Raw genomic sequence first — 22720 nt, forward strand, 5'->3', positions numbered from 1 at the left:
TATTTCTTGTTAGCTGTGGGAATGGGGAGACACCTATCAGAAAGTGGATGAGCAGTCCAAACATTTGAAGAATCTTGTCTGTAGGTTTCGAAACTGAAGTTATAGCTCTGTTTTTTCTGCAACAGTGTGTAGGTAGTAACTTTTACACCAAGACAGGAAACAGATACAGAGGCAGGCTGTGAGCACTTTGTAATGAACTCAGGGATGATATATCAACCTTGTGATCCCATGGAAAGAGACCCACTAACACAACATCCCAGCTTCCAACAAAAAGACCACTGCAAGTACATCAGTTACCCTCTTCCTGTACACTCAACCATGGCAGAGAACTCCACTGCGCAGCCTGCCCTACTGTTGCTCTTCTGAGCCTTTGAAGTGCACCAGAGGCCTCACCATGGTGTGTTCCCGCACAGTCACACCCCTCTCCCAGTGCTAAGTGTACCATGGTGTGTTCCTGCATAGTCACACCCCTCTCCCAGGGCTGCTTCCCTATGGCCGGCCTTACAGCCAGCTAAAGCTAAATGTGGGCAGGGCTTGGCTTCTCCTTCACTTGACTTCATCCATGTTCCCTAATACTCCAGCCATCCCAAGCTTCCAGTTCCATTTCCCGTCCCTGTCCAGGGCCAGATCTAAGGGCTCCCCATCTCTAGACCATGCCACACAGGCCAGCCACTTCCGGTCCCACATTTTCTCTGCTCTACTGCCAATTCTTGCTGCTTTGAGTAGTTTTTATTTTATTTTTGCCCTTTGCATCCTTGTCTGAAGCATGGTTCCTTAGGACTATTCTTGAACGTCTGAGACAGGAGCATGTCTCCCTGGCACTCACCAGCAGCCTGGCACTGTCTCTCTTAGCTTATACCCAGAGTTGCAGTTATGATACCATGTGATTGTTTTGATTCATGGCTGTAGATGCAGTGGGATCAGGATTCATACTGGTTTCGGCATAGGGCCTGGTGTGGGTGGAGCCTTCTCTATAGGGTTTGCCCAGTGGTTGTGCAGGGTGTTCTATTGCGGTAGCAGAGTCCCTAGTGGGATTTAAGCCAGCCTGTGTGGGCTTAAACGCTAGCGCTGTTCCTTATTTACTATGGGACTTGGTTACTGCAGTCCCTTCTGAAACTCTGTCTCCAACACAAGCATTCCAGAAGTGGGACTTCTGAGAAGTGACTGGATCCTAAGGGCTCTCATCCTCCAGTGGATTTACTCGGGGCTAAATTTAACTATCTGAAACTGATGGGAGGCAGTGGAACTGGTTAGGCCAGGTGTCACTGGAGGGCATGTTCTGAGAAGATACACACCTGGTCCCTTCCTCCTCCCTGTTTACTTTCTGTCTCTTTTTTTTTTTAATGAGGTGAGTTGCAATGCCTGCCTACATGTTTCCCACCTATTCCTACTATTGCAATGCAGTACCCTGATGATGCGTAGCTTCACCCAAGGCCTGCAGCATGCAGCCAGCTGACTGGGGCTGAACCAAAATCAATCTTTCCTCTTTCGGCTGTTTATGGCAGATATGTTGTTACAGAGACTAAGCTGACTAAGTACCTGACACTTTGGTGCTTTGTATGATGCCACAGGTGTGTGTGTGTTCACCACCAGCCTGTGAGTCTGTGGCCTTTGCTTAGTGTCCACAGCCTTTTCCAGAGGAGACAACAGGAGACAGACATACCTTGTCCTGATCCAGCTTGCACAGGAAGACTGGGGACCTGGGAGCCTCTAAGCCCTCGGCTCCCCCACATGGCCGGCTGACCTCCCGGATAACCTGTGAAGAGAGCATGGGGCTGGGAATAGGTGCCCTGGAAAGCTCTGGGCATAGAAACATGGCTGGGATTTGTGGGATCAAGACTGTTGTGAGGATGGAGTAGGCCACCAGGAGGCAGAGTAGGGCTGAAATAGCCAGCTGCAGGAATGTGGACTTGTCAGAGCCTGTCTGAAAGGGCTTGCCACATGCATCCATACCATGAGAACAGCTCTCTGTTGTTTGAGGAGGGCAAGGTCATGGATAAGACAGACGTGAATTCTGAAGACTTACAAGGGTGGGGGTTTGCTTATGTGACAGTTAGGACTTTCATTGCAGCTGGGGTCCCCACCTTGCTTTCAATGACATGCTTTCACTTCCTCAGGGTCCTAGGCATAAGCATGCAGAGGATAAAGTCTAAAAAGTCACCATCTAAATTGGGCGTGGTAGTGCTTGCTTTTAGTCCCAGTACTCAGGTAGAGGCAGGTGAGTAAGGAAGTTCGAGGCCAGCCTGGTCTATAGAATGAGTTTGAGACCAGCCTGGTTTATAGATCGAGTTTCAGGATAGCCTGGGCTAAGGCACCATCTGATGCTCACCTAGACAGCAACATTTATCCCTACAGCAGTCTGTGACCCTCAAGTTACAGGTGAGGATGATGAGACCCAGGGAGGTAAAGGCTCTGGTAGGACACAGCAGAGACAGACCCCAAGGTAGGTGTCATGGCTGCCTGCTAGGTAAGCCTTGGACTAGGCTAGACAACCAGCATGGCCAGGCAGATCCCTTTGAACTCTGGGCCTAAGGCTCCTACTTCTGACTTCTTTCCCTTCCTTCCCCTCTAGACACAAAAGCAGGGGCATGTGAATACCAAACATTTCTGGGAGAGCTGGTTATCACGGGAAGGAAGAGAGAAGGAAGGAGGAGGTAAAAGGAGGAACTTGGCTTCATTGCTCCATCAGGAAGGTAGGAGAGGACAGCAGGGTGTCCAGTGGAGTAGATGGATGAAGGGCCTGAGGAAAGGACTTGGGGCAGGGTAGTGCTATGACCACCACCGTCAGAAGCTAACCAATTCACTCACAGAAGCTACTGTTCCCTTACTGTCTGGCAGGCACTGGGGCAACTCTTGACCATTCCTTAAAAGAACCATTTAACAGATGAGGAAGCCGAGGCACAGGAAAGTAATGTCATTTGCACAATCTCATGGCTAGTGAATTTGATTATTTCTGGAACTCAACTCAAATCCATGTACCACCAAAGTCTTCCCATGCCACCAGGCCTACTTTGGAGTAGATCTACTTAGCTTCACATCTTGGTCCCAATCCCTCGATGCCGTCTGTGACCTTTGGCAATCACATTAAGTTCTCTGTGCTTTGAAAGTAAGTAATAACAGCCCTAACGGTCATATACACGAGGCTCTGGAACACGGCATGGTACAAAGTGATTAGTACATGGTGGCTTCATGGATCTATGACACCATAAAGATGCTGGACTCCAGCAGCTATTACAACAATGCACATTCCCATCTGAAAACAAGAAAGGGTTCCCTTCTCCCCCTATTTTTAATTTAAATTAAATTTTAAATTAAAAGGCCTAGTTGGCCTAATGATAACATCAGTTTTTAAAGGCATCAAGTACACCATTCCAGGAGTGTAGCTTGCTGTATAGGAAAGTTAAATAACTGGAAAATATAGACCACCTATATGAGGTATATTTGTTGTGAATATCCAAGTCCTATTTAATATGAGCCCTACTCCTGCACAGGGTCCCCTGGATCCCTTCTTTTCTAGATAAGGCTTGGTAGTTCCAAGGTTACAGCCCCAGGCTTGGGGAAAGAGAAGAAGGGAGGGAAGGCAGGATGGTAGCCACCCGTGTGTCCTGTGCATGTGTACCTTCAGCCACTCCTCAGCCTGTTCTCTGCTCTGCAGAGCTAGGACCAGCACCTCCGTGGTTCCCTGGGAGAAGCGCAGCTCATGCCGCTTGTGCCGGCTGTCCTTGGGCACATACACGACGGTGCAGACATCTAGCGCCAGCCTCAGATGTGGTTGCCGGTCCTTGGAGCTTTTGTAACACTGTATGTGGAGAAAGGGGATCAGAACCTCCTGCTGTAGAGGGTTGATGAGGGAAGACACCCTCACACACAGAGTAGACTCCCCACCCTCGGCCCAACTGTGAGCAGCATCTCACAATGAGAAGCCTGAGAGGGGTCTCTGGGACTCTTCCAGCACAGCTGTCCATGAGGAAAAGGCAGACTATAGCACAATAGGAGGAAGACCATGTGGTCTGAAGAACCATAGAACAAATAGGTTGAGTTGGGAGGATGCCAGCTGAACGGGCTCCATGGCAGAGCATTAGGAGTGGACCCTGGCAGGTGCACAGTGCTGACCTGGGGTAGGCAGGCGTCTTACAGGGAGGCCAACCTTAACAGAGACACAGACAGACATTGACAACAATGCTACGAAGTGGATCTGTAAGTGGATACTGGGGGTGGGAGGGAGAGACACTTCCTTCAGTAGGACATACACTGGTAAGGTGTCCTCTCTCTTCTCTCTCTCTCTCTCTCTCTCTCTCTCTCTCTCTCTCACACACACACACACACACACACACACACACACACACACAGCAAGTGGGGGAGGGTAGTTTGAATGCTGAGCCACCCTTGTGTTACAAGAATAAACCAGTAGTCCTGTGTTTTATAAGCATTTAGATTCTGTTTGCTAGTGTTTCATTTAGAGCTTTCAACTAGGTTTTAAAAGGAATCAGACTGTGTTTTTCTTTTTATTTTTTTTCATATTTATTTATGGGGATGGGGGACACGCGTGTGCCACAGTAAATATGTAGCCTCCAGACACAAACATGCTGAAACCATGTGTGTTTCAGGGTCCAGTTCAGGTCAGGTGTGGTAACAAATGCCCTTACCCACTGAGCTAGCTGTGTTCCCCCCTTTTAAGCTTTTAGCATCCTAATCACAGGTTTCACCATGAACGACGTTTCCATACATGTTCAGATTTTGATCACTGTCACCCTTCTGTCACTCTCTCATCCCACTCCAGCTAATCCCCTTCCATTGCCCCGCTTGTACTGAAGAATTATTAAAGCGTTCTCCTTGGAGCTGGGCTGAGACTGGCTGCCTTCTCTGGTCACTCTGTACCCTCTGGGTTAGAGGGCCTGGTGGCAGCGGGCAATCGATCTAATAGAGAAAGGAGGTGAAAGAATGAAAACGCAGCTGTGTGGTGGCACAAACCTTCGAGCCCAGCATTCAGGAGGCAGAGGCAGGGGGATCTCTGTGAGTACAAGGCCAGCCTGGTCTACAGATCGAGTTTTAGCAATGCCAAGGCTACACAGGGGAAGGCGGTCTCAAAAAACCAAACCAAACAAACAGAGCTGGAAACACACCCATTATGACCATTGGACTGGCCCTGGCCTGTGGCCAGTCTTCACTGGCCATGGTGAGAAAGGTTTCAAAGCCATGTGTGGTAAGCATGGCCGACAGACAGACCGAAACACCCTTTTTTTATTTTGTTTCTCAAGACAGAGTTTCTTTGGGTAACAGTCCTGGTTGTCCTGGAACTCACTCTGTAGACCAGATTGGCCTTGAACTCACTGAGATCCACCTGCTTCTTACCTCCCAAATGCTGGGATTAAAGGGGTGCATGACCATCTCCCTGCAAAACACTTGAGAGAGAGAGAGAGAGAGAGAGAGAGAGAGAGAGAGAGAGAGAGAGAGAGAGAGAGAGAAGCAGCTATTGCTTTTTCCTACAATTATGTTCCTACTCTAGGTTTCTTTGTGTAGTCCTGGCTGTTATGGAGCTAACTCTGTGGACCAGGCTGGCCTTGAAATCAGAACTCTGCCTGCCACTGCCCCTGTAGTGCTGGGGTTAAAGGTGTGTGCCATTATCACCTGGCAGTGCATCTTCTTTAGGGACAACAGTAACGAGATGCAGTGCATTAAAAGAAAAGCTTCCTTTAAGGGAGAATGAGTTACATAGTAGTATGAACTGGGAGCCACTGCTTTATAAACAGACGTGTGAAAACAAGGGTGGAAACGGAATGATTCTTACTTTATTTTAATTTTATGTTTATGGGGGTTGTGCCTGCCTATGCACCCGGTTTGTGCAGGGCCTGAGGAGGCTAGAAAAGGGTATCAGATCCCCCGGAACTAGAGCCACAGATGGCTGTGAGCCACCATGTAGATGCTGTGAGCCACCATGTAGATGCTGTGAATCAATCCCAGGTCCTCTGCAGGAGCAGCCCATGCTCCTCTCAGTCAATGAAAATCATTCATTCTTTTGCTCTGTTTCGTTCCAGGGTCTTGTTATGTAGCTAGCCCTGGCTGGCCTTGAATTCATGAAAATCCCCCTTGCCACAGCCTCCCAATCATTGGGATGATAAGCAGAGATATGTCTTTACAAATCATTTTCTCCCCCATCTAGTGATTTATTTATTTGTTTTTATTTATTTTTGTGGTAGTGGGGATTGAATTCTGATATTGCGCATGCTAGGCAAGTACTTGGACACTGAGCTACATTCTTAGCCCTTCCCCTAGTTTATGAATCAAGTGCATTAACTTGCATAATAAAGAACAATGAATGTTTTAAAGTCATTAAGAGAAATTCTGGAAAGAAAAACTAGGTATGCCTCATCTGATTTTAAAGGGCGTATGTGTATGTGCGTGCGTGTGTGTGTGTGTGTGTGTGTGTGTGTACGTGCTGGGGCTTCATGTACCATGCCCTAGGTTCCGTGCAGAGACCACTCACACCAGCAGGCACTTAAGGACACACCCACAGGCCTCCAGGGAGGCACTCACCAGTAGCTGCTCCTCCTTGATGACTGTCAGCTGCTTGGCCCATTGCCCAAAGCGCTTTTTCCGAAGCAGGAAAGCACATATCCTGCAGTCCCTAACCAGGTGCATGGAGGCTTCCTCAGAGGGCCACTGGTGCCTGGGCCGCCGCCCCTTCTCTTCCTCCTCTTCTTCATCGTAGGACTCATAAGAACTACTCATGGCATCGGAGTCATTGTCTGTGGGCGTTATAGGAAAGGACCTTCAGTCCCTGTGTCCCCTCACCCCCACAAGGCCCTTTTAACCCTGGCAGGCAGCCTACTCTGGGGCCTGAGCCATGGGAATCAGTGGAAGGACAAGGACGGACTAGAGGCCTTACTCAAAAGCTTGGGGTTGGCCTCTGTGATGGGGTCTTAGTGACTTCACTTCTTGGAGTTCTTTATCAGTAAGTAGTCATGATAAATACCAGACACCACTTCATCTGGTGCCTTGGACCCCACGACACGGGCAATGTTTAGCTAAGTGCCTCATTCTGGTAAGTGCTCAGTAAACTTCTGTTACTGCTCTGACCTCATCACCATCCACAGCCATTGTCTCAGGCCATCCTCAAAACCCAAGTCCCCAGGACAAATAAGGAAACCATCCCAGTGGTTTTCACCACCGAACCCACTGAGAACTAGGGCTTTGAGACCTGTCAGGTGTTCACAGTCTGGTAAGGGGTTGTGGGTGTGTGCATGCCCAGGGCCAGCTCTTCAGGAGGACAGCTGTGTGAGCAGCTGCCTGGTACGTACAGGAGTTCTTCAGCTCTCCATTCATCCTCGTGGTGGGGTAGCTGCTGTCTGCGTCCTCATAGTAGCCATCTACAATCGACTGGGCAGGGCTGCAGCCATCTGTGAGGTTGTCAGAAAGAGCCAAGCTTATAGAAATATGGGCAGAATCCAGGGGGCAGGCCTGGGAAAGGCCCAGGGACAGAGTGGGGACTCAGGGAAGCCTCAGCCTGGGTGCGGGGCGCTACTACTACATCTGGTCTGCTGTGGCTCCTCACTTAACCTAGATACCTGTCACTGCAAGCTGCTTTGCCGAGCCCCGCCAGACCTCCAGGCCTGTGTTCACCCGATTCTCTGTGCTTTCCTACACTTTTATTGGAGAACTACTCCCTACCCTTTAAGACCCAGATCAGAGATGTTTCCTCTCATCTCCCAATGGCATTGAGTGTGTGTGAATGTCCTCATCATAGCTCTGGTCTCTGTACAGCAGGGTGTGAGGTATGTCTCTGTAAGAAAGGAGGCTTGGTTGCGTTTTACACACAGGGCAGTAGGCCCCCACAGAGATTGCTAGTTGTTGAGGGTGGTTCAGAATTGAGCCGGATGCCTTCATTCACCCAGGCTGGCTCGCTCACTCATTACATGGCTCTTCAGAGCGCTGGCTCTAGGTCATCAGGTTCCTCCTGTCCATCTGTTTCCTGAGAAAAGCTGTCCTGCTATCCCTAGCTACTGGGATACTCGGCTCACTCCCAAGCAAGGCTCAGATCCTGCCTTTGCCTCTCTGAGGCCTACATGTTGGCAGCATGATGTGCAAGGTGGACTGGGGGAGTTGGCAGATGGGGGAGTGGGACATGTGGGGGCAAAATTAACACCATGACTGAACACTGTATGCGTGTGAGGGGAGGACACTCTGGCTGGCTGGGCAGCAGGTTCTCCCCTCAATGGGTCAATGGTCTTTTCCGATGTCCTCCCTTCTGGCCTTCCTAGGAGGGGGCTTCTTTGCCCTGTATGAAGGAAGTAAGCTCTCTGGGAAGGTTAGGGAGCCTCTTCCTGCCAGGGTGCTCGACATGCAACTTGGGGCCCAGCAAGCTCTGTCCCTCCCTTCTTCCTTTGCTTTTAATGGACCAACTAGGAAAAGTTGCCTGCTTCACCTCTGTGACAGGGAACTGGAAACTCATAGCCTGAAGAGGGCCACAGTTCACTTGGCCCAGCCTCTCCACAGGCAAAATGTGTAAACAGCATAAACGTCATCAGCTGATGCAAAGATACACTGGATGCAGTATGTCCTTAGAAAAGAGTATCGGCTGTCGGAGGAAGCACGTGCTGATGAGCATGCCAACACTTGAAGACACTGTGCTAAGTGAGAGAAGTCGATCTAAAAGGATCACATGTCAGATGATTCCATTTATACGAAATGTCCAGAACAGGCAAAGCCCTACTGCCAGAAAGCTGATACGTGACTGCCCAAGGCCGGGGGCATTGGGAAGGAGCAGCAGCGAGTGACTGAGGAGGAAGTGCTTCATGGTTCAGCTTCTTTTGGGGATGATGAAAATGCTCATGGACTAGACAGCAAAGGTGCTGTGTAATGCTAAGTGCACACAACCCCATGGACGGACACTTTTAGAGACTGTGCGGACAGTTAATCCATTTTATCATGAAAATACCTTTGCCTGTGGGAAGATACAAGCAGTGCAAAAAGAGTGTTGATAAAAGAGTATTTCCCTTCACCCAGATTTGCTTGTTTCCCACATTCCTCCCTTCCTTACTTCCCTCCTTCTCTATCTTCTGCTGAGAAGGGGCCTCAAGTTCCTGAACTCAAGCAATCCTCCTGCCTCAGGTTCTTAGTAGCTGTGATTTTAATGAATGCCATCAAACTAGCTTAAGTAAGAAATGTTCTCAAATTACACACCACATTCACCTGTTACTATTATCTGCCCAGTGTCCCACCTAGATTTCTATTCATTTCCCATAGAAAAGTGCTGCTACCAGTTTCGTGCACGTCCTAGAAAGATTGCATGAGTTAGAAAAAACGAACAAATGAAACCGTGTTCTATGCCTGATTTTCTTCCATGATGTGTCATTCACATGTGCCAGGTGAGTTAGTAGTTTCTGATCGGAGTGGACCTGTGTGGCAGGTACAGAACACTGACTGCTGTGCTACAGGGTCCCAGGGAAATGGAACACTGACATCACCAGCAGCAAACTCAGCTTCGCATCCTTGGGCATCTGAACCCTGGTTCCCTGTGTAATATCAAGTCTCTATGCAAAGGGAGGATCACCTGCCGCACACGGGGAAGTCAGTGGAACAACAAGGACTCTCCTTTGTGGCTAATTTAAGAGATTTTTCTAAGGTAATTTATCTCATCAGTAAGAGTACATACACAGAACGTTTTTTATATGTTTAGGTATAAATCATATATATGCATATATGCATTCTCTTTACAAGCATTATGGTATAAGTAGATCATAATAAACAAAATATTCATAGTTTTTAAAAAGATGGTTTAACTATATATAAATCAAGCCTCTACTACTTCTGCCTGTACTACAGTATGACTCCCTGGGGTTGGAGGCTGAATTATGAAGCTCAGTTTAAACCATGGGCCACATCCTATGATGTCCTGACTTGGTAACACAATCCATCCATATGCACATACAGAATTGGGAAGCAGGACTAATGGCTGTCACTTATGTTCTAGCACTCTTGTTATGACTGGAGATGGTGTCTCCTTGTTGAGGATGGAGGACAGAGATCCTCAAAAGACAAGGGTCCATCTCAAACCACACAACTGAGACTAGAAGCCAAGCCCCTGGGCCATACCACTGGTCCCACGGTTAGGGGCTCATGGGCAGCCCCTTCCAGGGAAGGGTAGTGGAGCTGGGCAGGCAGTGGCTTATGACCTGCAGCTTCTTGAGGGAATCCTGTAGGCTACGAGGGGACCAGAACTTACTATGGGAGCTGATGTACTCGGGGGACTTGCCAGGCCCCAGGGGAAGGGCTTCTTCATAGTAGTCCTCAGGTGGGGGCTTGTTGGGCAGGGGTGGAGGCATATCAGCTGTCTGCAGCGGAACAAATAAGGTTTGTGAAGCAGGGAGGCTGTGAACACAGCAGAGGGGAACAGGTGGTGGAAAGGAGGGAGGAAAGGAGGGAGGGAAGGAGAGAAGGAGAGAGGAAGGGAGGGAGGGCAGGAGACCAGGGTACTAACGAGGCATCTGAATGTGGCGCTCTAGGCTGATTTTGTGTTTTAAGGTCTCTATGTAGTACAGGCTGGACCTGAGCTGCCATGCTCCCATCTCCCTCCTGCGTGCTGGGATTATAGCGTGTGCCGCTGTGTGAGGTGCAGCCCCTAGCATTTACTACACTCAGAGCTGAGAACCTCTTCATGCTGTTCTGCTTCTGCAGGTGTCAGAGCTCCTTTGCAGTGTCTTGAGTTTTGTAAATTGCCCAGTGCGGCTGTTGTGCTTTTGAGTGGACAACAGCCACATTTCTCCAACACTGGTATGAGCTCTGCTATCACACAAGGAGCAACACGAGGCATGTAACTCAGTGAGCAGTGAAATCTGGGGCCGAGACCTCAGCTTTTCAGAGCCTTATCTGTAAAATGGGGACAGCAAGTGTACCACGCACATTTGGTGTCTGTATGCATGTAAAGGGCATACCAAGTTGACAACTAGTACCTGTGACAGAGGCGTTGATGCTAACAGTTTGTGGCTGACAAGCAAAGCTTGTCTCTAACTGTAGTCCCACGGCTGGGAACACTAGATCGAACCCTTTACTTTGTAGGTGTGAGGACTCAGGTTCCAAGAAAAGTGCTTGGCTCACACAGCCTCTCACAGAGCAGTGGGGATGGCAGAAGTCCCCCTTCCTGGTCTAGAGATTTCCCTCTCACCTGTGCAGATAACCTGAGGCTGGCTGGTGAAGTCCTTTGGGCCAAAGGGCACAGACTAGGCTCGTCACCATTTTCCTACTCTGCAGGACTCACAGTAGGCACGCCACAGTCCACACAGCACTGTATCTGCCCTTAACCATCACAGTGGAGAAAAGAGGGTCCTTCCCAGCAGCAGCAGCCCCGGGGTTACAGCAACAGCTTCCCTCACCCTTGCTAGACAGGGTTAGGACTCACACTTCTCAGAGATGGGCTCTTGGTTGGCTCAGGGCTGGCTCCTTTGCTGGGTTGTTCCCCATCATCCGACATATCCCGAAGGTCACCCAAATCACAGTCTACAGAGAAAACCAAGGTGGCAGAAAGAAGGCTGGGTCTGGGGTCCAGAGGTCTGCCTGTGAAGGCAGGCCCTGCTCTCTCCATCATTAGCAACTTGCACAAGCAGATGAATAGTGAGTGCCCTGGCCTTCTTCCATAGGCTGGTTGTACTAATCTGTCTTGCCTGGCTTCCAGACAGAGGTCACAGTAGAATATCTTTGTGGGGTGCTTTGGAGGTCTTTGAGAATATGACATGGAGGTAAGGGGGTTCCTGTGTATGTATATGAGGCTCCGGTGTCTCTCTGCTGTACAGGGACTGTTGTCTCAGAAGCTCTCCCAGACCATACATCTCCCTTAAATGTAGTACTTTCTTCTCTAGGATGGCTGCATGGCACCTTCTCTCCCACAAGCCAGCTGGCTGCTCTCAGGCTCAGGCAGCTACCCTCTCCTGTCATGGTTCCTATTTTCTGCTGAGTTGCTGAACCTCTCAGCCAGGTTCAGTGTCCATGACTGATGGACGGCGGTGGCTGCAAGGTAACCACTCCATGCTGTGCACATTCACTCCTGCGAGCTTGGGGTAGGGTCTTAACTACAGACACAGGCTCTCAGAGCTGCCTGGGCACAGGAGCCCGAGGAGACTTAAGGGCTCAGTGCGAAAGCCAAGAGCAACACAAGGCTGGGACCCCACATGCACATGTGTGTTCATGTACCTGTGTGTATGTGTCCAAGGCTAAGGTCAGGACAGGGAACTTACCAAATTCTTCAAAGAGGGATTCCACGAAGCTGGGCCCTGAGTGCAGGTCTGCAGTGTTCACATACAGGAAGGAGACCTCCTTAGCTGAGGGAGGAGGACAAATCAGTGAGGAGGGAAGGCTACCTCGCCTCTTTGCGCCTGTTTGCATCGCTACAGTGATTGTGATCTCTGCCTGCACATGGATGGGCACCCAGAAGCCTAGTGCTGCTATAGGCCAGCTCGGGTGAGGAAAAAGGACTCCGGGGAAGAAGAACCTTTGTCTCTGTCACATGCACTCCACAGCCCCCCCCCCCAATGATCTTGTGAGACAGCAGGTAACATCTGTTTGAGGAGAGTATGGCTCAGTGGTGACTTTCAACCTCATCCTTCAGACTCCAGTGTACAGTTTGTTAGTTATGAAGAGACAGTATGATGTCTGCTGAATGGCAGTGTCTCAGAGGGGCTGAGGCAAGCTGCTATGTAGGTAGTGAGGCAGACTTGCATGGTTGTAGAGGGGGCATGTGCAAAGTCACGGGAACTGTTTTACTTGTGGTAATGCATGTGTCAGAGAGCACACAGGAGTGCAGTCTATTTGCAACTGCATGTTGCACACACATGTATACATTATAGTGTAGCTAAAGCATGTGTTTATATGTGTATGTGCTGTATGTATGGTATATTTAGTGCTTACTGTATGTAACATGTAGTATATGTGGTACATTATGTGTGAGTGTTATGCTGTGAGTCATGTGTGTTGAATATATAAGTATGCATGTTCTGTGTGAGTCTGTGGAGGGTGGGGGATGCAGAAGGACATAACCAAAACCAAAACTGCAGTGGAGGGGCGGGGCCTGGGTGGATGAGCATATCGGGTCACAGCACAGTACCTGCTATGCTTTGAGGCTTAGCTATCCCCTTATAGAGGCTCTGGAGTGAATGGTACCATTGCTGTCTGTGTAAGCAGGATTTCTCAGGACTGACCTGGGAGGGGCTGCAGGCTCTGCAGGATGGAGGCCACAGCCATCTTCTTCTCCAGGGTGCTGTCACTGAGGTACTCATGGTCCAGGAGGCTGAGGAGCCCAGTGAGCTCTGGAATTAGCTGCTCCAGCACTGGGGAGGGACAGTAAGGCCCTGAGTTAAGATCTGCCCCACCCACTGGAGGTCGGGATGGCAGGGGCCAGAAGGCAAGGCCTTGTTTACAAAGAGACACAGCTCCCTCCCCTCAGCTGTCCCACAGGCCGCTCTGAGGAGGACCCTACTCAAAACCCAGTGGCTTTCCTCTGGTTTTCCTACTCTGCCTTAGACCTCAGATGGCCTTGGCCTGAGGACAGGGGTGTCCATGTTGGCACATCTGAGCCCAGGCCACCCTGAGCAGGAGCAGGATGGCCTTTCTTTGCCTCAGCCTGATTTGCAGGCACAGGAGCTCCGAACATATCTCAGCCAGAGTCCCCAGCTGCCCAGAACACAGGCAGGAAGGAAGCCTTCCTGTTTCATCCATTCACAAGCTTCAATCTCTGGAACCTTCTGTTTCCTGTGCCAGAGCCAAACGAAACATTAACTCTTTCTACTCCATACCCAAAGTGATCACTGCTGTTCTTTCCACCCATACGCTGGCGCATCTAGAGCCTAAGTGTGCACAGGAATCACGTGGATTCTTGCCAAAATGTAAATTTTGGCTCAGGAGGTCTGGGGTGGGAGCTGAGATTCTGTGCTTCTGACAAGTTCCCAGGTCAGAGACCCCAGTGAATTACACGATCTCAGAGCAGAGAGTCCTTTAAAGACACCAAAACCATGATGTCACTGACATTTCTCTGTCCCATATAGGACTTCTTTTGTCTTAGGGCCAATGGCCAGCTTCATCACAACAGTAGCAAATTCCTGCTTTATGACAGACACTTGTACATGGTAACTTGCGTTGTACTAACAAGTCTTTATCTTCTATCATCTAAAGCCCAGATCAAGCATTTTATTGTCACCATTATATAAAGAACGAAATGAAGACGTGAAGAAGTAAAATACAAATAGCTACGAGTCTCCATCGACTCCTTGCCCTGTTCTCTTGGCCAGACAACTATACTGTCTTGCAGTGTCTTATTTGATCCTACCAACAATCAAGGTAGGTGTCAGGATCACCTCACTTTTAAGGTAACACCCAGAAGCAACTAGAAGGTCTTAGACTTCTGTTTAGGACCTGATTCTCAGATCCACTGGTATCTTTCCTCCCCAGGAGGCAAAGAGGTGCTGGTGTGAATCTGCAAAGGCTTGGTTCTAGGAGAGTCCTCATTTTAGCCATCTTGGGTCAGAGTACTAGGCTTCAATTCGGGGTTGTAGGATTTTCTACAAGCTACCTAACTTCTCAGTGACTCAGTTTTTTTCTTCTCTACATGGGCTAACCATAACACACCTTGCAGGAGGCCATGAAAGGTTCTTATACCACACTTCAGCATTCTTGCTGCCTGAAATTCACCCTACTCATGTTGGATGTGCAAAGGCTTCCCAAGGGCGGGCTACACTAGGTGCCTCACTTTCTAAGAGTCTAGGTTGCAGTCTGCTCTGAAGAGTGGTTCATGCTGGCCTTTGCTTCAAACAGATGTCTTCTGTACAGTGCACTGTTGGGGATAGGTAGTGATGCCATCTCTCTGTGGCATTAGGCATTAGCCTGAAGTTGGGAGTAAATGATGAGGTTGACAATCCAGATGGGACCACTGCCTCAGGAACATTCCAGCCACTGGCACTGTGGTAGCTACCTTCTGAGCACTTCCTAACTCATCCCCACCAGGTTGCAGTGAGTGCTCTGACAAGGAGACCTATTTTCCAGAATGCCTACCGAGGCCGAGTAGAGCTGAGGGACCTGTACACTTTCGAAGGAGTGGAGCCCACTGCTTTCCAGCTGTGATTCCCAAAGCTGCAGAGAAGGATACCTGTTGTCCCCAGGGCCCAAGTCTCCAGTGCCACAGAGATGAGGGTCTGAGTGGGTAGTAGCTCCCTTCTTTAGAGCAGGAACTATTAAGTTTCAATAGAGCCGAACTTCCATTGCCTGGAAGGCAGTATTTTCCAAAGGAATCACGGACATCACTGGACCTCAGGACACATGGATTTCAGTTAAGATAATCTCAAAACATTTGCTGGACTTTATATGTCAATCTGGTTGCTCTACTGTCTCTCTCTCTCTCTTTCTCTCTCTCTCTCTGATATTCACATTCATACCTAACCATCCACAAAGGAGCCTGTCATGGTGTAAATAGAGCACTGAATACTTGTTATTCCACTCTGTTGGCACTCTGGGGGTACTGGGCAGAACAGCCTCACACCAGGCATTCTGACTTTTTTTTGGGGGGGTCTCAAAATTCTTTTATACTTTTAGAAATTCTTCAGGGTCCCAATAAGCTTTCATTTGCTGTGGGGTGTGCCTATCAATGCTGCATAACAATTAAACCAAGAGATTGGTACACCACAAAGATACACATGCATCCCAGCAGCCCTCACAGCTGTCATCTTCATGTGCCCCTAGATACTGTCCCTCCCTGCACATTTGTGCAGGAGCTCGAAGGAGGCACATTGTGTATTAGTGTTTTTGTTGAAATAATTTTGAGTCAGGCTTGACAGTTCTGGCATCAAGAGCCTGAGGCAAGAAGGTAGTTTGAGCCCAGGGAGCTAGACACCAGACTGAAACCACACTGAGATAGCAACAAACAACAATAACAAGGCAACAAAAATGTGGCTTTGAAGGTGGATGGTGGTGGCACACAACTTTGACCCCAGCACTTGGGAGGCAGAGGCAGGCAGAGCTCTGTGAGTTTGAAGTCAGCCTGATCTACAAAGTGAGTTCCAGAACAACCAGAGCTGTAACACAGAGAAACCATGTCTGGGGGTGGGGGTGGGGAAGCAGCTTTGATCTCATGGTCCCCTGGAAAATATTTTGGGATCCCCAGGTGTTTCCAATCCCCAGGCAAATGCCCAAGTGCAGCATCATTCTGGCCTTCCCGGAAGCCGCACTTACACTTACACTTACTGCTCTGATCACAGCTTGGTTGCCCTTTCTACAGGAACAACTGTTTCTGAATGAATCCCCTGAGTTATCACAGAGGCTTTAGTACTAAGCTCTACAAGGTGATTTCTGTTTCTTGCCTGGTCTTTGACAGGATCACACGCATAAAACCTTGACTTCTCTAAGTACCCTACCCCCCTTTGTTGGGGATTAAACTCAGGGCACTTGGACATGCTAGGCAAGTAAGCGCTCTACCACTGAGACACCTCCCTCCCCCACCTGAAGGACTGATTATTACTGAACAAAGATGGATCACTGGAATCAACTTGACAGAGAAGGAGGGGCTAAGGAGAAAATGATGGAGAGTGTGGACTGCTACCCAGGTTGTGGTGCCTCCTATCTCCCAGAGAAAGCCTCAGGGGCTCTGGGGACTGGGTAAAGCCCTGCTGTTCCTATAGCCAACACTCACTAAATGATTGCTGAATTGTATGCTGTGGTCAGAGTTGTTTATGTTTACAAGTGGATTCCAAAGCACTGACCAGATGAGATTTGTGGACAACAGGTTAGACTTATTTTAACACATGGCACACAAGCACTGCTAATGAAAACGATATTTTGATGACTCAGCCCAGCTCTCCTATTTTAAATATCTGTAACGCGAGGGTCTGAGAGGTTGTGTGACTGTGGCCACACAACTAGTTGAGGGAAAAGAAATCTCCAGTGTGAAACACACTTTTCCTGAGTCTGATGCTTAAGAGGAATCATGTCAGAGAGACCAGAGGCGGCAGACTCCTCTCCTGGGACTGTCATTTTCCAGCTGGAGGATCCTGGGAAAATTTCTAAACTTTCCCAAGCTTCCAATCTCTTATCAAATAGAGTACTAATAGCTGCTGACCCACAAGTAAATAGTGATAATGCTAGACAGTCAGTTTTCATCTGTGTCTGCCCCCAGAAAGGTGCTGGGTGGGGGGCAGGCGGTAAGAACAAGGACTCTGGCAGTCTTCTGTCCATGAGGACAGCGCACAGGTCTGGGCAATGATAGTGGCAGAAAGCAGTAAAGCTCCTCATCTCACTCAAGGTGCTCCAAGTCAAGTGAGGGGACATGATTCTTTAGCGGGACCGGCAATGTCACCCGTGAGCCAGGCCTCTGTTGTTCTCAGTCACCCATGTTCACAGGTTATCCCTCTCCTTTACTCCTGGTCCAGGTAACATGAGCTTTTGGTGGGACAGACTACGGTATCAGCATGAGTGAATGTGTGCTGCTGACATGGGCACAGTCATGTCTAAGGCAACAGCCTCATACCCATGGGAAAATGGCAAAGTCTCCTTGCTCCTCAGGGGACAGGCTCAGAGGCATGGCAAAGCCTTCCTCTGGTCCAAGAGTGAAACTGAGCATGTATACAGAAGACATCTGCCATACCTTTCTTCCCAGATGTCCACATTTATGATCTGAAGATTGGCCCCCAACAGAGTTTAAACCTGTCTCCTGATCTAGCCATACATCACACACACACACACACACACACACACACACACCATATACCCTGCCTCCTTGTTCAGCTCTATAAAATAAACACAATTAGCTGTCAGAGTACTGCATCTTCTTAACCAGAGGGTCTAGTATACCCGATCCCAGCTTGTCTGTCTGTCTGTCATTTCTTTAGCCTCAGTCAAGTCCACAGAATCGTGTAAGGGCTTGGCACATCAGGACAGAATAATCTTTATGTCTAAAGTTTATTTAGAATAAATTTATTTGGTTTAGTTTATTGTTAGAACAGTATAATGAATTCTAAGGACTAAAGTCAGACAAACAGGGAAAAAAAAGGCCTAATTGTTCATAAGTCTTTGATTTTTTTTTTTCCTCAAGATGAGGAGTGATTACTCTCTGGGTTGTATGAAGGTTTCTCAAATAAAATTGGAATTTACATGTACACCTACGAGTAGACTTCTGAGTGTGTATTGTTCCTGGGGAGACCTAGGGACTGCTTCCCCACAGTCTCCAGTGAAACACAATGAAAACAGGATGTCATGTATCAGAGGTTAAGCCTCAGGCTCCCAATAGTCACTTGCCCATAGCCCTGGAGCAGCTTCAAGGACAGCTTCAACCAGAAGGATTCTTAGTAGCTAAGAAGCACAGGGCTCCAGCAGGGATACTGGGAATGTGGGGTGTACAGAAAGGGCTCAAAGGTAATGAATCTAATTTTCATTTTAAAAGAGCCATCAGGTAGATCTCAAATCTTTCTGCAAGCCACAGGTCTGGGCTCCCTTTGGGGGTGAGGTCAGCCCTGCCCACATTTCCCCAACCCCCACTACCTGACAGATCTCTAGACAGATCACAAAGACAACTCACCCTGTCCGCAGCCAGAGAAGCCCCTAATTTTAAACAGGAAAGTAAGAAGAGCCACCCGTGAGGTTTTATGAAGGGCCTATCTTCCTTCCTTTCCCTCTCTCCCTTCTTCCCTCCCCTCCCTCTTGGCTTCCTCAAATTTTCAAGCAGCAAAATGACCCAATTTCCCTCTCATAGCCATCTCTTCGGAGAGAAACAAAACAAAACAAAACAAAAAAACCCAAAAACCCAGGCATTTCTTTAAAACTGTTTCATCAAGATGTCAGCCCATTGTGGTGACAGCCGTCTTTTGTCCCAGCACTTGGTGGCACATACCTTTAATCCCAGCACTCAGGAGGCAAAGGCAGGTTGATCTCTGTGAGTTTGAGGCCAGCCTGCTACAAAGCGACAAGACAGCTAAGGCTGTTATACAGACCAAACCTCTCTCAAAAAAACTAAAACCCAAACCAAACCAAAAAAAAAAAAAAAAGAAAAACCAAAACCAAAACAAACAAGCAAACAAAAAACCATGACAGAGAGAGAGAGAGAGAGAGAGAGAAGAAAAGAAGGAAGGAAGGAAGGAGGAAGGAAGGAAGGAAGGAAGAAGGAAGGAAGGTGGAGACAACCCTCTGTGTGTTGTTTCTATACGCAGGCCCATTAATGAGTTATGGCCTATGAGAACCTTGAGCGGTTACCCTGCAAGGAAGGCAGGGAGCATACCAGATGTGAGCTTGAGTGTTGGGGTCTGGAGATAAAGGGAAGAGGAATCTCCCCATGACCCAAGGAGACCTTGCCCAGGATGCCCATGCTGGTTGGTCCTTATCCAGACATTCTAAGTGTTTCTGACCTCTCAGATTTCCCTTCGGCTTTCTACTCTGCCATGTTCCCTTACAGAAACCTCTGTTCTTTTGGCCACACTGCTATCCCCTACCACACCATGATGGAGCTCTCCCTCAGGCATTTAATGTGGTCAGAGTTTTAAAAAAGATCTATTTACATATTTCTAAGCATGTGTTTTGTCTGCATGTATGTTTATTTACCCAGTATAAGCCTGATGCTGGCAGAGGCCAGCGAGATAATTAGACCTCCTGAAACTGATGTTACAGATGGCTGTAAGCCACCATGTGGGTGCTAGGAACCTAATCCCAGTCTTCTGGAAGAGCAACAAGTACTCTTAACTGCTGAGCCATCTCTCCAGCCTACAAATAGTAAAACTGAACCCCCTTACTCTTTTCTATTTTGGGAACAGAGTCTCTTGTATCCTTGTGTAGCCTCAGCCTCGAACTTCTGATCCTCCCGACAAGCGCGTCATCCCACTGGTTGTTTGTGTAGTGCTGGGATCAAATCCTCGGTGTGCCTTTTTTTTTTTTTTTTCCGTCACTTTCCCTAATTTGGGCCTCCTCCATGTGGTCAGGAGCATGCTCGCACCACACATGAAGTATATGCCAAAGGACTGGTGGAAGGAATGAATTATAGGCACAGCCAGTTAATGTGATCTAAACAAACATGTCCATCCCAACTGTGGCTCAGCAGAGTGAAACCGTGCTTGGAAGAAGAAAAGCACAAAAACAAAAAGCTCTGGTTAAAAAAAGGGAATGAAAGCCCAGTTGCTCCTTTGGCTCAGCTCCCAAGGACTGTGTGCAGTCTCACTGGGAATATAGCCTCGAAAGATTGCAGGGTGCGGTCTGTTGGTGGTGGGTGTGAATTCTAGCACATTAAATTGTAAATGGTGGAAATAAGAAGATACTGTAGCAAACGGTCTGTGATGGCTAGCTGTGATTGGCAACTTGGTGGGATTCTAGATCGCCACAAAAGCAAACCTCTGCACAGGGTTGTGATATAGTTTCTAGATTGGATTAGCTGAGGTGGGAAAACCTCCCCTAAACGTGGATAGTACCAGAATATAGGTTAGGATCCAGGCTCTCTGCTTCTTGTGGATACATTGTGACCACCTGCCTCACACTCCTGTTACCGCATCCTCACAACAGTCTGTAACCTCAAACCAGGAGCCAGAATAAACCTTTTCTTACATAAATTGCTTTTTGTCTAGCAACAAGACAAGTAACTAACAGAACCCCCTAAGTTGAAGCCCTGTTTCACCATTTCTTAGCCATGCATGTCTGAGACAAATAGCCCTGTGCTGTACATGTATCACTGTTAGCCCACAAGTATGGCCCCTCAGTAGGAATGGCTTGACAGGGAAGATCATACAGAGAACAGCATCCAGCACATTGTAGGCATTCAGCCAGCATGGGTGGTTTGCCTGCTTTAAGAGACTTCATGTTATTCACATGCATTAATCTGTACAAAGGTGGGCTAGCCCTATTTTATATATAGGTGATGACTTTATAAGTCTGAGGATGGCAGAATGGGAGGGGCTGGTTGTGATGTCTTTCCTCTGGAATGCTGCTCCTATGGGTGCTCAATTGGAATTAGTTCTGCAGAGGCCACTGGCACCACAGGGAAGGCTAGCAGAATCACTCCTTCCATCTGTAGGTTCAGAACTCTCCTTCTCTGCTCAAGGTCTCTTTCAATTTGCTGCAAATCTACCTGGCTGGAGCCACAGGGGACCCCAGCTTCTTCCTGTGGCTTTTTAAATGCTTCCTTCGAAGACCAAGGAACATTCAAACAGTGGACAAAATTCGGGAAGTGGCGGTATTGGTTAGACTAGCAGCTTTTTGTTTTTTCCCCCATCAAAGTAAACATTTCCTGTTGTCCTGTTATATAGGAAGACTGTAGTATAAATGGAGTGGACAAGGAGCAGTAGAGACACCCCTGCCTGCCTAGCCAGGGCCTGGCACTCAGCATCTTCCGGGAGTTCAGTCTTATCCCATGCAAGTCACCTTGGAAGGCTTGTGTATGTTAAAAAGAGCAATGGCTGGAAAGAAGGGCTTTGTAGGAAGGAGGCTCAAGAACAGGAGAATGTTGTGTGTATAGATAGGTCAGGGACTTGATCTCAGAGGATTTGCTTTGAGTTTTAACTACCCCCCTCATCTTTGCAAGGTGATTTTGGTTATGCTGTCTCTTTGAGCACCATTTTCCTCCTAGGTATGAGAATGTGGAACTCACAGATGTGCTGGCACACGGTGATAGGGGAATGAATTGTACTTGTAAACAAGGGTATTACCAGGATGGTAGGCTAGCAATTTCTCTAACCTGCTGTAATTTCAGCATGATAGGGAGATAAGAAGCCAGGAAGGTCAGGTCAATGGGGGAAGCAGTCATGTGGACATATCTGGTGGCCGAATCTAGGAGCCAGACTTGAGGACAGGGCTCAGGGACGTCCAGTGTCTTTACTGCTATTCCCAGCAGCAACTCTGCCCCTGTTGAGGGGCTCTTGCTTGGAGAACCAGCTCCTGGCTCTGGGTCTCAGGGAAGCCCCATGTCATTTGCACTTGGGAGGAGGTGGGGGCTCGCCTATAACTTTCCTCTTGTGAGGAAGTAGCTTCTGGCTGTGGGATAGGGCTCTCCCAGAATTGTTCCTTTGTCTGTGAATTCCTCCCTGCTTAGCTCACAACAGAAATCATTCTAGGAGGAAGTGGGAAACTGTGACACCTCCTCCTTCTCCCACTCAAGATGGGAGCCTGCTTCCGTTCGGACAGTCTGCACCATCTCCCTCACCCAAGGTAAGGGGGGAGCAGTAGTGGTGCCAAAGTTGCCCATGAAACAGCGCCTCACATTGGCAGCTCCTCAGTCCCAGATGTTGTGCTAAGCACTGCACATGTCACCTACCTTCTCCTCCTAACCCTGTAAGGAAGGTAGAACCTGCTGGCCTATGAGTGGACCGAGTGAGACTCAGAGAGGACACAGTCACTTATCTAGAGACACAGGGCACAGACTGTGATCCACAGACTCCAGGGGCTCAAATCTTGGCCACCTCTTTACTGACTACGTGGCTTTAGCCAAGTTGCTTCATGTGTTTGAAACTTAGTTCTCTCAACAGCAGAGTGGGTGATCATAACTGCCTACCTACTGTGTGAGACTCAAGTCTTACCACATCACTACAGTGTGCAAGCACTCTGTGGACTGAGGTTTTGTAGACCCATCCATTTCCATGAAGAGTAAATATGTGATGTCCAGTAATGGTTCTAAGCATGTGAAAGACTCCATAGAGATTCAGGAGGCGAGGCTAAGCAGCGGCCCATATGGGAACTCAGGCTGAGGTCGGTACCCAGAAACCTCAGTGTGAGAAAGCAGCCA

General features: G+C 48.5%; 1 protein-coding gene across 2 annotated transcripts in view; it reads right to left on the bottom strand.

The window, feature by feature from the left end:
• Afap1l1 (actin filament associated protein 1 like 1) overlaps window positions 1-22720 on the bottom strand; it is a 53152-nt gene that overhangs the window by 16948 nt on the left and 13484 nt on the right. The window contains exons 2-9 of one of the 2 annotated variants that reach the window (XM_051200747.1): window positions 13188-13316; window positions 12228-12311; window positions 11396-11493; window positions 10223-10331; window positions 7299-7397; window positions 6535-6746; window positions 3620-3799; window positions 1664-1756 (exon numbers count right to left, since the gene is read on the bottom strand). In XM_051200747.1, the coding sequence (XP_051056704.1) occupies window positions 1664-1756; window positions 3620-3799; window positions 6535-6746; window positions 7299-7397; window positions 10223-10331; window positions 11396-11493; window positions 12228-12311; window positions 13188-13316 (1004 nt within the window). Of the gene's footprint in view, window positions 1-1663; window positions 1757-3619; window positions 3800-6534; window positions 6747-7298; window positions 7398-10222; window positions 10332-11395; window positions 11494-12227; window positions 12312-13187; window positions 13317-22720 lie in introns of those variants that run through there. The other variant, XM_051200748.1, reaches the window with a different exon arrangement.

Source organism: Phodopus roborovskii, unplaced genomic scaffold, assembly GCF_943737965.1.
Source record: "Phodopus roborovskii unplaced genomic scaffold, PHOROB, whole genome shotgun sequence".
NCBI classification, from domain to species: domain Eukaryota; kingdom Metazoa; phylum Chordata; class Mammalia; order Rodentia; family Cricetidae; genus Phodopus; species Phodopus roborovskii.